The sequence below is a fragment of the Motacilla alba genome, chromosome 17 (assembly GCF_015832195.1).
Source record: "Motacilla alba alba isolate MOTALB_02 chromosome 17, Motacilla_alba_V1.0_pri, whole genome shotgun sequence".
In the NCBI taxonomy this organism is placed as follows: Eukaryota; Metazoa; Chordata; class Aves; order Passeriformes; family Motacillidae; genus Motacilla; species Motacilla alba.
Genome location: NC_052032.1, coordinates 5,145,063 through 5,158,605, shown reverse-complemented (window position 1 = coordinate 5,158,605; position 13,543 = coordinate 5,145,063). Strand labels below are relative to the sequence as shown.

At 46.5% G+C, this 13,543-nt stretch overlaps 1 protein-coding gene across 2 annotated transcripts in view; it reads right to left on the bottom strand.

Moving 5' to 3' along the window:
- The window catches only part of LOC119709083 (collagen alpha-1(XXVII) chain-like), a 144,007-nt gene that overhangs the window by 60,143 nt on the left and 70,321 nt on the right, over positions 1–13,543 (bottom strand). For both annotated transcript variants that reach the window (XM_038156411.1, XM_038156410.1), the window contains exons 16-25: positions 12,938–12,991; positions 12,528–12,572; positions 7,899–7,952; positions 7,160–7,213; positions 6,952–7,005; positions 5,954–6,007; positions 5,593–5,646; positions 3,670–3,714; positions 2,946–2,999; positions 1,734–1,778 (exon numbers count right to left, since the gene is read on the bottom strand). In XM_038156411.1, coding sequence (XP_038012339.1) covers positions 1,734–1,778; positions 2,946–2,999; positions 3,670–3,714; positions 5,593–5,646; positions 5,954–6,007; positions 6,952–7,005; positions 7,160–7,213; positions 7,899–7,952; positions 12,528–12,572; positions 12,938–12,991 — 513 coding nt within the window. The remainder of the gene's footprint in view (positions 1–1,733; positions 1,779–2,945; positions 3,000–3,669; positions 3,715–5,592; positions 5,647–5,953; positions 6,008–6,951; positions 7,006–7,159; positions 7,214–7,898; positions 7,953–12,527; positions 12,573–12,937; positions 12,992–13,543) is intronic.

Below are 13,543 nucleotides of genomic sequence, written 5' to 3'. Positions count from 1 at the left end.
GGGACTGCCCTGTGGCTTAAAACCTCATTTTTCAATGAGAGCTCAAGTATCACCGGAAACCTCACAGAAACTCCCGTGTTTTCCTAAACAGATGTCCCTAAGAAAGGGAAGAAATCTCCAATGAGATGGATGGCTGATCTCTTCTCATGCTGTTATGCTGAGATTTTCTACTCTGAGAGAAACCATTTGTCAGGCAGAGCAGCAGGATTGAGAAGTGTGACCACCCTTACTGTGGAATAGAAAACATCAGGGTCTCCACGAGAGAAAACAGGGTGAGGTGATGATGTCTTCAGTGCCAAGGGCCCAGGCCCATCCTCTCAGGGCTCTGCAAAAATCCAACCCAGCCCCAACACCAACTGCTGATGTTTAAGTGGAGGGAGGAAGGAAACCCCAACGCTCCAGCATTGTTCAGTGGAGATGTGAGGGGAGAGGAGGTTATTTCTCACTACTCTGGTGGGACATTTTTGTTCTAATTACTTGACTGGTTCAGAAATGGAAATTTTCTGGGTGATATTTCTAGACAGAGACTAATTGACTAAGAATAACACAGGCAGCTTTCCTACCACTGTGCTGGTTTCAGTGTCAGCAGAGGCCAGCTGTGTTTTCTTTTCGATGAACAGTGCCTACAGTTCTCATCCAAGGTCAGTCCTGAGGGAAGTTAAAGAATAATAATCCTAATGATGCTTTGCCCTTCAAGGACAATGTCTGGTTAAGGATCTCAAAGCACTTCCAAATATTCATTTTTACCAGTATCCACAGGTGCCACTTCAGAACAGGAGGCACTGAGCTTAGCCCTCTGCTCAGGGCTGTCTCACACCTTCCACAGAAGGGGAAACTGAGGCACAAAGCATGGGGAAGTGTTGCCTGAGATCGTGCAGAATCTGATAAAGCTGCAAGTGGAGATCAGACGTGGGGAACAACTTTGCTCCTTCAGTAGTTGCTCTTCAAGGAGCAAATTAACAACCACAACTCAGAAATGGCTCTAATTTCCAAAGAGAAGTGACCACCTTTGATATATGCAGAGGCTGGTATCAGACTGCTGGTACTGAAAGGGATCCACCTTGACTTTTGCAGACTTGCTTAGTCAGAAACCCTTGGAAGAAATGACCCAAAGAAGAGCCAGAGAGGCTGACAAGCTAAACCAAAGCAAACCAAGCGTGCTGACCATCCTGCAGGGAAAGTGTTGGGAAGGACAGCAGTGGTGAGAAGCAGCACCCGCAGTGCCAGGGCCAGCTGCCACAGCCAGTTTGGTGTGGTCATGCAGGAACACACAGAATTTGTTGGAGGCTCTGTGGCTTCACTTTCAGGGTTGTTGGTGGACAAGTTTGTTGGTTTCAATCACAGAGATGTGGGAACAATTGCTGCTTTTTCCTTGATGCCTGTGGTTCCCCCAAAGCCTACAGGGATAATGCATGTCCTGGGTTATGCCAACAGAACGTTCTCCATGGAATTACAACAAAATGCAGCTCAGTGTCTCTCTTCCCCAGGGTCTGGTTTCTTCAGCTGATATCTCCTCTACTCCACAGAAAATTTAGGGGAAGTGAAAGCAACACAGCACCCAAGGCAGAGAATCCTATCCTTAAAACCTACATTGGAACCTGGAGCACCAGGGCTGTGGGCAGTTTTGAGGTGGCCAGAAGTCCCTGGCCACTTCCCTCTGCCTGCACTCTGGGCACCCAGGACACGTTGTACAGAGGAGATCATCAAGGAGACAAGGAAAATAAGGAATTTACCTGCTCACCAACTTTCCCTGGTCGGCCACGGTTTCCTGGCTCACCCTGCAGGACAAGGAGACAAGCACACAGGGGTTACTGGGTGCTGCCAGCCAGACCCTGGGCACAACCTGGCTCTTTGCATACCCATTATTTGGGCTGCAAAGTGTGAATCAGGGAAATCTGTGAGAAACAACATCTTACAAAACCACTGGAGGAAGAAAGAACTTTCTTACTTATCCAAAGTAAGAAACACTACTGACACAAACATGGAGCAAATGGTGCTCTGGAGTGAAATGCCCCAAAAGCTGGTCCTGCTGTAGTAAAATAACCTTCAGAGAACCACACGGAAACATAAGATATTTATTGCCTTGTGGCATAGGCCCAGCCTAGTCCTGGTTACTTTATCCCAAAATTTTACAAAGCATAAGAAGAAAAGACAGCCCAAATATTCCCAGGCAATGCTGCAACCTGACTGCTGTTAGAAAACCTCAGACAGGCACACGTTACTGTCACACGGAGCATCCACAGGAAAACCACAGCAAGAACCTATGCGAGATAAATCCCAGTGCAGGAAGAAGGAGTTCAGAGCATGAAAATGATGAGGGGTGAAGGACAAAGCAGAAAGAGAAGGATTGCACACCCAGCAGGGATCAGGGCAGCACGTGGAGGCAGTTGGAGTGCCCTGGATGGGCCATCCAGGGGCCAGGCTCACCAGTAACCAGCAGTGTCTCCAGGACAGCAGCTGTATTTTCTCAGTAGGCAGATACTCCAGATGTGCTGCCAGACCACATTTTTGCTATTCACTGTTTGAAGAGGTTGTTTTTGTTGGGTTTTCTCTTTCCTTTCGCGTGTGGGTTTGTGGAGTGCATTGCCCTGGGATGGCTCCTGCTGATAATTAGGCAGCAAAGATAGGAATGATGCGCATTGTTTTAGAACAAAACCATGGAGAAGCAATAGAAAATGAAGTGATGATGGAGGGAGAAGTTGGTTAATATCAAAAGAGGAACACATTTGTTTATAATAGCTTAAAAAATGCACCATCATTCTTTTTGAAGAAAGAAGCAGAAGCTGAGACCCCAAAAATTCTGAGAAAAAGAGGAACCCTCAGTACTCTTGTTCTCTCTGGAATGAATACTTGGGAGAGTGGTAAAGGTGAGAAAAGACATTTTCTTCTTCGTTTCCTCCCTTCTACCCACTGCTTTCCTGATCAGGAACAAACTCTTTTCTTACCTTTGGACCGTTGGGACCAGGTGTTCCTGGAAATCCCTTCCGACCAGATCGACCCTGAAATACATGGAAAAACCATAAACATCAAAAGCTTGCAGCTGCTTTGCTCACAGGTGCTGCTTACATGCTTGTAAAATAAAAGATAAAGATAAAACATTCATTTTCTGATCCACCTTTTACCAAATTTTGGGATATTTTACTATCCTGAGGTGACAATTATGTACAGACCCATTACAAAATCCTGAGCTGGCAAGCTCACAGATATGGTAATATTCTTTTTGCTTCTTCTAACTGTGTTTCTGTGATACATCACAGAGGTCAAAAGGACTCTCTCTGGCTGTCCAGTCTTTTTTTTTTTTTTTTTCTTTTTCCTCTACTCATTGAAAAATACTATAAATCAAAGAAAAAACACAAGGCCTGGTTATGGAGATGGTTTCCAATCAATGTAATTTATCTTGAGGATGGACTGTTTAACCATTAGAGGTTTTTTCAAGGTTTGAGAATTGAGGAAAGTCATAAACTCAACACCCTGTGCAAGACACTTCCTGGACTTTCAGCCATCCTGGATCAAGCAATCAATCAAGCCCTGGACAAGACAATAATTCATATCAGGGCAGATTAACTTCCCAAACCAGGAGGGTGGAAGCTTTATGAGAATTTAACTACAATTCCATTGCAAGGTCATCAGAGCTGGTAATAGCTGAGTGAATAAATGAATGAAACCTACCTCTGGACCAGGGACTCCTGGTGGTCCTAAGGGGCCTTCATCTCCCTGAGGTGGAAAGAAATGAAAATAAAAGGCAAAGTAGTGACAAAATTTGGACTCACCATGCAGCAAGAATGAAATGCCTGCAGTATGAGCAGCAGTTAAACACAGGCTGTGTGTTCAGCTGTCACATTTTAACAGCTGAGCCCTTCTCTATCTTAGAGCAGCCTCTGAGGTTTCTCAGGAAAAAACGATCTCGAGTCAAGTCCTGCCAGTAAAAGCCATCCAAACTCTGACCAAGGGAACACCAGTTGATTTGGTCTATGATGAGCTGGATTTGGCCACTAGGGTACCCTGGACATGCTGCCATAACTCTGCTTCATTTGATTTGGCAGGGATGTGAATGCTATAGAGTTCCCTTTCTCTCCCTTCCCCCCAAAAATCATGTTCCAAAATTTCCCACAGAACCACTTGGCAACTGTATGAACGTTTCCCTTTTGCTTTCAGCTGGGACTACACATGCTGCAGAATGGAGCCATCACAAAATCTCACACAGCAATTGGACTCGCTCCTCTCCCTTGGCTCCACACCAATTTCTAATGTGATAGGATCAGATCTACAGTTTCTAAGAGACCTTCAATTAAGCTTCACAAAAATTATCTCAAGTGTCTAAAACCAACTGCCAAGAGAGAAATTAAAAGCGCCCTTGGCAGCCCCAGCCTGGCTGCTCTCGTTTCGGTGGTCAGCCGTGGTAATGAAGGGGCACTGGCAGGCTGAGGGTGGGACTGGGGGTCAGGAACCCAGCTCCAAGGGCTCAGACAAGCCGCCCACAATATGCCACATTTCCAGAGGGATGTAATTCAGAGCCATGACCCAGTGCCCTGGGTGACCACAGTGGTAAGAGCACAGTGCTGTGCTCTGCTGCACACTCTGAGTCCTGCAGCACAGCTCACACCAAACTCCATGTCCATGTCTTTGGGCTTACTTTTGCACTCACTAACTAGAGCAAATTGAAGGCAGCTTGGTCACGCCTGCCTGAACCTGGAATGCAGGGCTTCGATTCCCTTTGTATTTTGGCTGGAATATTTTTTTTTCCCCCCTTATTTCACTGCAAATAAATGAGCTAATTTGCATTAATCCCATTTAGAGAACAAGCAGAAGAGTTCCCAGAAAAAGTTAAGAATTATTAGTGCTATTAAAACGAGCTCCTGCCCATGCATGTGCTCAGTATTATTTACACAACGTCTCGTGACTCTGGACAAACAGCTTACACTGGCCTGAGTGAGAGGAAATTACACCAATGTCACTGCAGTTACAAGAGGATAAACGGGAACCCAGACATTCTCTGCTGCTCCCATAATGTACAACTAAATCAGTGACAATTGTTCCCTTCCTAACGACTGCCAGCGATATGATGCTTCAGGTTCTGAGGTGAAGCAGTGAGTGAAAGCTCTCAGGTGCTGGGCAAAAGAATTTCTGCAGAGCAGCAATTCCCATTTCCTTCTCTTTTTACAGATGGATGTTTCTCTGTGTGAGAGAGCAGAGTCTGCAGGTCTCATGGTTGAAAAGGAACACACTTAAAAGGAGCAGAAAGCAGATGCCAGGCCAGGGCATGTCTGTGCAAGGGGATGTGCAGGGAAAAGGGCTCTAACACCCATCTGGGGGTGGGGGAACAGGCTTTAAAAGCAAAGCCAAGGCAGAATTTAGGGTCAGCAGATAGCAGCAGTGACTGGAAACAGAGATCACAGGCCTTGGAGATCACACAGCTCAGAGGAAGCTCCTCTTCTGCAGGTCTCTGATCACTCAGTATAAGCATCTGCTTCCAAATTCAGAGGGACCAGAGCATTTTAAACCACAAACACCATTTCACCATTATTTTGCATTAATTTAGAAAATTCAGCATTGTTCTTTAAATCAAACCCCTTTTGAGCTGAGGACACTCACCTCTTGTCCAGGCAGTCCTCTTGGCCCAGGTAAACCTCGTGCTCCTGGCTTTCCCTGAGAAATAGCCAAAGGAAAAGACACTCAGAAAATAGAAACGTAAGCTCAGAAGGGCAATTAAAATGAGAAAGTCTCTTTCACAGCCATGGGACATTATCCAATGTCAATTTTGTTACAGAAAAAAATCTGAAGAAAAGAAAATGCTGCACTTGGAGGCACCTCAAGCCAAACAGACCAAGCTGAGATGCTGGCCAGGACAATCTTTAGGAATCTCCTGGGTTTTCTCTCTTCCCCCCTTCCCACTACTTTGTTTTCCCTGGCTGCTTCCAACCCCACACAGAGCTGCAGTCTCTGCTCCACTCACCTTCAGACCTTCAGGACCGTTTTCTCCTGGTGGGCCAATGTCACCTGGGAAGCCCTGGAGAAAATGAGGAGCAGTCAGGGTGCAAAGGCAGAATTCTGCCGGCAGTGTCAGCCTCTGTGAGAGGCTTAGTTAGAAGCTAAGGGACAAGATGTGTTACATGCTGGCAGTGTGCATGTGAGGGTCACCATGGCTTTGGGAGGGAATGGGACACAAAGGAGCAGCACCAGCAGTTGGATGGAAGAGCAGCCTTTCCCAGCAACTCCCTTTAGGTCCATCTTCTTACAAGATTTATTGCAGCGAGGGTCTCCCTGTCATCACACAGCTAAAAGCAGCGATTTGGGTTTTAATTAACCTTTCTGAGCCAGCTCATAACCTCTGTGCTTCCAGAAAGGAGCTGCAGCCTCGGCGACAAAGGGAAGCAGGCGAGGAATTAGGAAAGGTGCTGACACCCTCATTAGCTGCCGGCAGCCTGGCAGGGCTCCTTCCCACCCACCCATCGAGGAGGAAACAAAGGAATCCGTGCCTACTTCCAATAGCAACAAAGAGGAACGATTGCTAAGTGGCAGCACTCAGCTGAGAGCCCTTCCAACTACCAGAAGGCTGATGAGGGGAAAACAGACATCAGTTGTGCTGGAAGTGGCTCTCCAGCATCTTACAGACCTTGTCTGGTCACTTAGGAAAGAGAAAAATGATGGTGTGCTGGGGGAAGCTCATCCTGCATCTAAGGTGTCACTGTGACCTTTTTTTGGTAAGGGAAAGAAGAGGATTTTCTACTTTAAGTGGTGTTTTGAGGGGGAAAAACTGAAAAAAACGCCTTCGTTTTATCTATGACAGAAAAGGGGAAGGAAAAAACAGGATCTCATCTACATGAGATGTAGAATGGGTCACGAACCCATCTTGATTCTTTTTACCCCATCTCCACACATGTGCCCTCATATCCCAGTAGAGAAGTGAAGCCCTAGGCTGGAAGGATGTGAGAAGGAGGTGGTGGGACATACCTCAGGGCCAGGTGGTCCTGGAAACCCAACTGGTCCTTTGTCACCGACTTTTCCCTGCAGAAATTGGAAAAACATGGGGAAAAGTGAGCTGGCTCCTGGCTGTCAGGTTTCCTGTTTAGAACAGCACACCCCTGCCAAGCTGTCTTTCCAGCTGGGCACAGAACCTTAGAAAGGGAGGTGAGGAAGCAGAGGGTGCTTGGTTACTTACCAGGGGGCCTGCCTTCCCTCGTGCCCCAGGGACCCCAGGCAAACCCTGGCTGCCCTGAGAGAGACACATATTTTTCAGAACATAATGAAGCATCAAAAAAAAATTCCAATTCCCCAGGCTCCAGCTTTGCTGCAGAATGAGGAGCATCTCCTGAAGGCTGAGCTCAGCCCTGCATGGAGCTGGGACAGCTGCACTAATGTCAGTGAGATGTTCTGAAGACAGCCCTGAATTCAGCCCCAGAGAACACGAGCTGCTGCAGTTGGCTGTGGCTCAGAGCCTCGCAGGCTCCAGCACAGGGCTATGTGCAACATTTGTCAGCCACAGTCAGTATCACATTAAATCACAGGGGAGAAGTCATTTGATCAGAAGTTATACAGAGCATTAAGTGGTTCCCTGGGTCAGGGTTTAAGTTGCTGCACTGAGCAGACAAAATCTCCTGAGTCTGCAGCCGCTGGACCACACACATTCACACACATCCCCATCGATCCCATCGCTCCCAACCTCTGCTAGGAGACATAGCCCCTACAAAAACCCCTGCAGAACTGCTTTTACTATGAGTAACTATAAAATCCATACTCTGACGGGGATTTTAGAAAGGCACAGCATACCCCAAATATCCAAGCAGGGGAACCTGTCAGCAGGATGCAGTTAATTCCAGCTCCTAGTGGGTGAGCTGAGATAACTGGTGGCCACTGCTATGCAAAGGGAAATGAGCAATGGAGAAAAGAAAAACAATTACCTTGTCTCCTTGGAAGCCAATGTCTCCTGGAACACCTGCTCTTCCCTGATCACCCTGGGTACACATCACCAGAGAGTTAAAACAGGCAACAGCAACAGCCAAAATGCCCAGGTTGATGCTCAGAAGGTGCTTGGTACAGCAAAAGTCTCAACAGCAGCTCCACTCAGACTGAACTGCTGGCAAGCTGCAGATCACATTGAACGCAGCAACAGCCCTGATCAAAGTGTGTATTTCCCAGCTTGATTCTAAGGTGAGGAAGGAAACTGCAGGAGAGCAAAACCCAGGGTTTCCCCAGCACTGTGTATCTATAGAGGCTGCAAGAAGAGAGAGCACATTCCCCTGGCTAACAGCAACCGTGATGGTGGTGAAGTGTTAAATTCAGCTGAACAGAAGAGTTCAGTTTTCAATGAATGAACCTTTTCTCTCACAAGGCTCTACAGAAAAGAAAACAATCCTCAGGGTTTCAGTGAGCTTATCCTAGTCCTGACATCAAACATCAATCCTCTTTCATAAGAAAACAAGAGCAACTTCTGGAAATGCTTTAATACTACCCCACTGCCAATCTCTGAGCTGAGATTCCCTGGGAGGGGCTGGCTGGTGTTCACTGGGATGGGGAGCCCATCACTGACAGTATTTCCTCACCAAGCTGTCTGTCTGTCCCCTAGTTGGACCAACATAACAGATTCTGACTCCCTGGGTGGAAGCCCAATGTCCCTGAAGGTTTTCCAAGGAGCAGTGGGCTACCTTGCATTGGCTCTTAGCCCTGCTGTGAGCAGCTCTGGACCAAATCACCTCCTGATGCCCCTTCCAGCTTCATGCATTCAGTGATTTACTTAAACAAAGGATGAGTCAATGATGGGGCAGAGAAAGGAAAATTCTGCTTGGGAAGTCAAGGGAGGAATGACTACAATAACTTGGTACAATGACAAGACCCAACAAAAATAACTGCTGGAGGAACTCTGTCCCATGAACTTGGCTTCCCAGCAAGGGAATGAGCCACTCCAGGGCTATATGTTTAAACATAGCCCACATGGAAGACATATGGAGTCCTGCAACAGAGCCAAAGTCCACAGAGAGATGTCAGAGAAAGTCCACTTCACTCCAGAAAAACCACCCACTCTCACCCGTCAGAGAACTGAAATCATTGTAACTACTTCAGTAACATGCAGGGGATAATCAAATTGTGGATGGTTCAGGTTTGAGTTAGTAAAAACTTTTCAAAGACTATTTTTTCAGGAAAAAAAAAATTAAGAACTATGCAGATTCAATGATGGAAACATTTCATGGATTCATGCTAAATTTGCTTAAATGTTTTGGCAAATGTTCCCGGAACATTTCACTGAACCATCTTCAAAACCATCTTCAAAAGTCTTTTACATAGCAAAATTAAAATGTTGCTGTTAAAAATGTTAAATTGATTTTACTCATTTGGTTTTTAATGTAAAATATTTTAATTTGAGTCAAATAACCAACATTTTGTTTCATCTGAACTATTTTCCATGTTTTTTTTCCTTTGGCAATGCAAAATGGAAACAATCAGCTCTTTACACAGCTTCAGTTCGGAAGAAACCCAAGTATTAGATAGAACAGAAATGGCAAAAAAGCTACTGTGTGACCCAGCTCCTTCACAGATTTCTCTCATCTTCTCTGAATTTTCTACTTATTTTATGCAGTCCAAAGCTTAAAACACTGAAATCTACTTAATTCTGGCTGTGACTGAAGGCAGCATGAAAACAGCTTTTCTGGAAGTGACAGGTTGGCTCTGAGGTTTGGCTTTATCATCAATTCTGAGGGTCTAAGAAGAAAGACCATATTTTTTATTAAGCAATTTTCTACCCAGAGAGTACAAGTGGCCATTGAAATGCTGTTTCAGAAGAAATACTTGGACACTAAGGAATAACTACTAAAATAAAAGAGTTTCCTGAGCATAGCAAAATGCAGGGACAAACCTTTGTTTCCAACTTTTAGGAAAAGTGGAGCATGACAGTGAAACCAGTTTTCAAACAGCTCTGAGAGATGGGCATTAGAGAGGGTAAGAAGGAGGCAGGGAAGCAAAACTCATCTCTTAACCTGAGCTGGACTTCACGCCAGATGTTCACATGTTACTGTGATAGCACAGCAAAATGTCATGGCATGAACAGTCCACCTATGGCTGTCAATCTCTGAAACCAGAACTGAGCACTGGGGCATCACCTTTTACCTGCCCTGCAACTGGGACCTGGGATCTTTTTCCTTAATATGAGGGGAAAATTACAGAGGAAAGAGGTCAGGCATGTTTGTTATTAAAAACTGTGATGCCGAGATGACGAAATGGGCCTGCAAGGACTTGGTTCACGGGGCAGGAAAAGGAATGTAGCATCTGAAATTACAAACAGCCTCTGCTCATGGGATGTTGCTGGGCTTCATGTTTCACCTATAAAAAGAAATGCAGCTTCAGACACCCCGAGGCCTCGTGTAACCCAACACAGAGAGGGGCTACAAGGGAAGGGACCAAATGCACAGCTGTGGGACGTGTTTGCTGTCTGTGGGATGCAGAGGAGGCTGTTGTGCAAAATCCCCTCAATTTTCCTCAACTGGAAGTCTCTGTTCCCAAGACTTCCTGCTTAGCAATGCAAAGGGAGCTAACGCCACACAACTCCAGAGGTATTTGCCTGAGCCATGTCCTCCACAAGTTACAGATGTCCTGATTCATAAAACTCCTTTGTGAGAACAAGTAGCTGGGATTTCCTCTGCTTCCTCCACCTTTCCCCTGCACTCATCACCCCACGTGGTCTTCTCAAGGCTGCTCTTGATTTCAGAGTTACACAGTAATTCCACTTCTCCCTGTAAAAGCAGATACAACCCTCTCTTTCCCCTCTCCTTGCCTCCATGAAAACACAGGAATGGAAACAGAAGGATGATCTGGGTCTGCCTGTCTAGCTTCTAGATAAAAGGATGTGATTTTAGCTGGAGGAGTGAGATGTTGTCCCTTATTCTGGTTCACACCTGGACCGTGTGATGTGAGGACGTTCCCCCAGGTGGATTGAGGTGGCAGATCCAGTGACATTCCTGCTGCCTACACAACCATCCAGCCACCTTGTCATTGTTCTCAGGTTTTACCAGCATCCACCTGACTGAAGGGAGTTTTCCTCAGCTACAAAAAACCCAACCTGTACGAGGCCACGTGTTTTGGATGTGACCAAGACAGATGGGATTAATAGGAGCCTGCAGACATCCAATTAAATCTTCATCAACCCAGGAAGGCAGGATGACCTGCAGCCTGGAGCTTGCAGGGGGAAGCAGCTGATGGGGGGAAGGAAAATGTTTCCTGTACCTCAGGAGTGTGGGATTGCTGGGAGGATGGATAATTCTGCATTTGGGAGTATTGTAAGAATAACTCCAGAGAAAGCCACAAACCATTTGGTCACTGTGACAGCAGTGGCTGGGGAAATACAGGGTATAAACAGAGCAGTTTCTATAAAGTGATGGAGACTGAACTGTCCAGGAAGGTCAATTTTGCTAAACAATGGTTTAGATCTTGGTGGTTCTTAAGATATTTAACCATTTCTCCCAAGGAGTGGATGGAGGAGTCTGCGGACTCCAGGATCTGGGGATTAGTCCAGAAACCAGCTACAATGTCTAAAGCTTGTTCTAAAGAAAAAGCCCTTCTCTTGCCTTGTCATTGCTCTCAACAGAAGTGGGAAAGCAACACAAGGGAGAAATGGAAATTGCAGACACAGGAGTCCTGGCAAAGAGCTGCTATAGCATGAGAAGAGTTGAATCACTGGTTTGACACTACTTCCCCCCTGTGCAGTTTTGGGCTGCTAAATCATTCTCTAAAAGCAAACATCTAAGAGGAGAATAAAACATCCGACAGGAGGAGGAGAATACACTTAATGGTCATTTTCCACTGCCCTCCTGAGCAATCAGAGCCAGCAATAAATAACTGCACCTCCCACTCCTTCAGACTAAATAAATGCTAGAGCTGAATATCTGTAGGAGGAGGGTTCTCGTGACAGTGAGACATTTACACACACAGCTTCATGCTGATTTAGCTGAAGTTGTGTGGTTTTGTGCCAGCACCACTAAATCACTGCAATCAAGGCCCCTCTCCATTTTGCTTTTTCTACAGTGATTTATATCAGTTTGGGACAAGGCAATTTCCTCCCAGTAGGAAGCTGAACTGAGGTGAGGCTCCTTGAGCAGGAGCAGAGGTATCCAACACACAACAGTTTTTCCAGGGGATCCGCCTGGTTTGTTTGATACAGGGCTGCTTTTTCACACCACATCTTTCCCCCAAATGCATTAATGCAAAGTCACTGTCAGTGTTGGATCATCTCCTCCCCACCCCATCACGTAAACAACACAAAAGCAGTGGAACACCAGGTAATGGTACATTACTGTCATCATCAGTGGGAGATGGGAGCTCCAAAGAGGATCTGAGCATCACTTAGCTATCCTTCATGGAAAAGGAGATGGGGAAGATATCAAAGAATGAAAAATCAAAACTAGAGTGTCGCAAATGGAGAGAGAGTGATGGGGTATAGAGGGCCAGGGTGGAACCAGCACTACGATGCTGAACAAGAAACTAGAAAGGGGGTTTCACATGCAAAATTAAAACACAGTGCAATAAGGGAGTATTCAGATCACCTTATCACCTTTCAGTCCATGTTCTCCAGGGTTTCCCATCAGCCCCTGAAACAAAAGAAAGTTCAGAGTGAGGTTTAGCCATGGTGTAGACTTGCTCAGGTCTGTGACATTGCTGTTTGCTGATGGGGCTGGTGGCTCACACCCACAGCACTGGCCTGGCACAGTCTCAAGATCCAATGCCAGACTGCTCCCCAAGTGTGCTCCATCACACATTCTTCATGTGGGAAAATGATTCTGGAATTCTCCACTGACTTACACCCACTGCAGAGCACCCGAGGGATGTTGTGCTCAACACCTCTGCTGCCCATCCTTTCTCTCAGGACTGTCACCTCTGCCCCAAGGAGGAACAGAACAACCTTCAGCCCAGCTATGGAGGGATGAGAGCTCAAAAAGCTCAGAGATTCCCTCACCTTTAATCCTTTTGGTCCTGGATGGCCGATTGGTCCAACAGGGCCCATGTCACCCTAGTGAGAGGAAGAAAATGACCACAGTCATTAGGTGCAAACCCAACAGATCCCTGCATGTGGTGTGAAATTCCTCTGATATCCAGTCTCAGTATCCCTGAAGAAATGCACTACTGATTAAACAGAAGCAGCATCCTGGCATGAGTCAAGGCTCTTTCAATGTGCACACAGCCCCTAAATAAATGCAGCACTCAAAGAAAAGAGAGGCGAGGCAGGAGGTGGGGACAGAGGAGTCTCATCCTGCTGCAGTGAGAAGTCAGCGTGGCATTGTGTGCTGGGACTCAGTCTAACACAGGAGCACGGCAGAGCTCTGGCTGCTGTGGGCACCCACGTGTGATGTACAACAGAAACCCTTCAGTGCTGGTGTTGAAATGGGCTCTGGCTGCTCCCTGCCATGAAGAGAGGCAGTGACAGGGTGCACCAGCCTGGCCTCAGTGTGTAAATAAACAGGGCAGGCTCCCTGAAGGAGCGATTCTCCAGCCGCAGCCCTGGGCCCGCGGTCACGCAGAGAGAGCTGGGCTGCAGCCACCCCAACAGAGCCCTTTTCATACC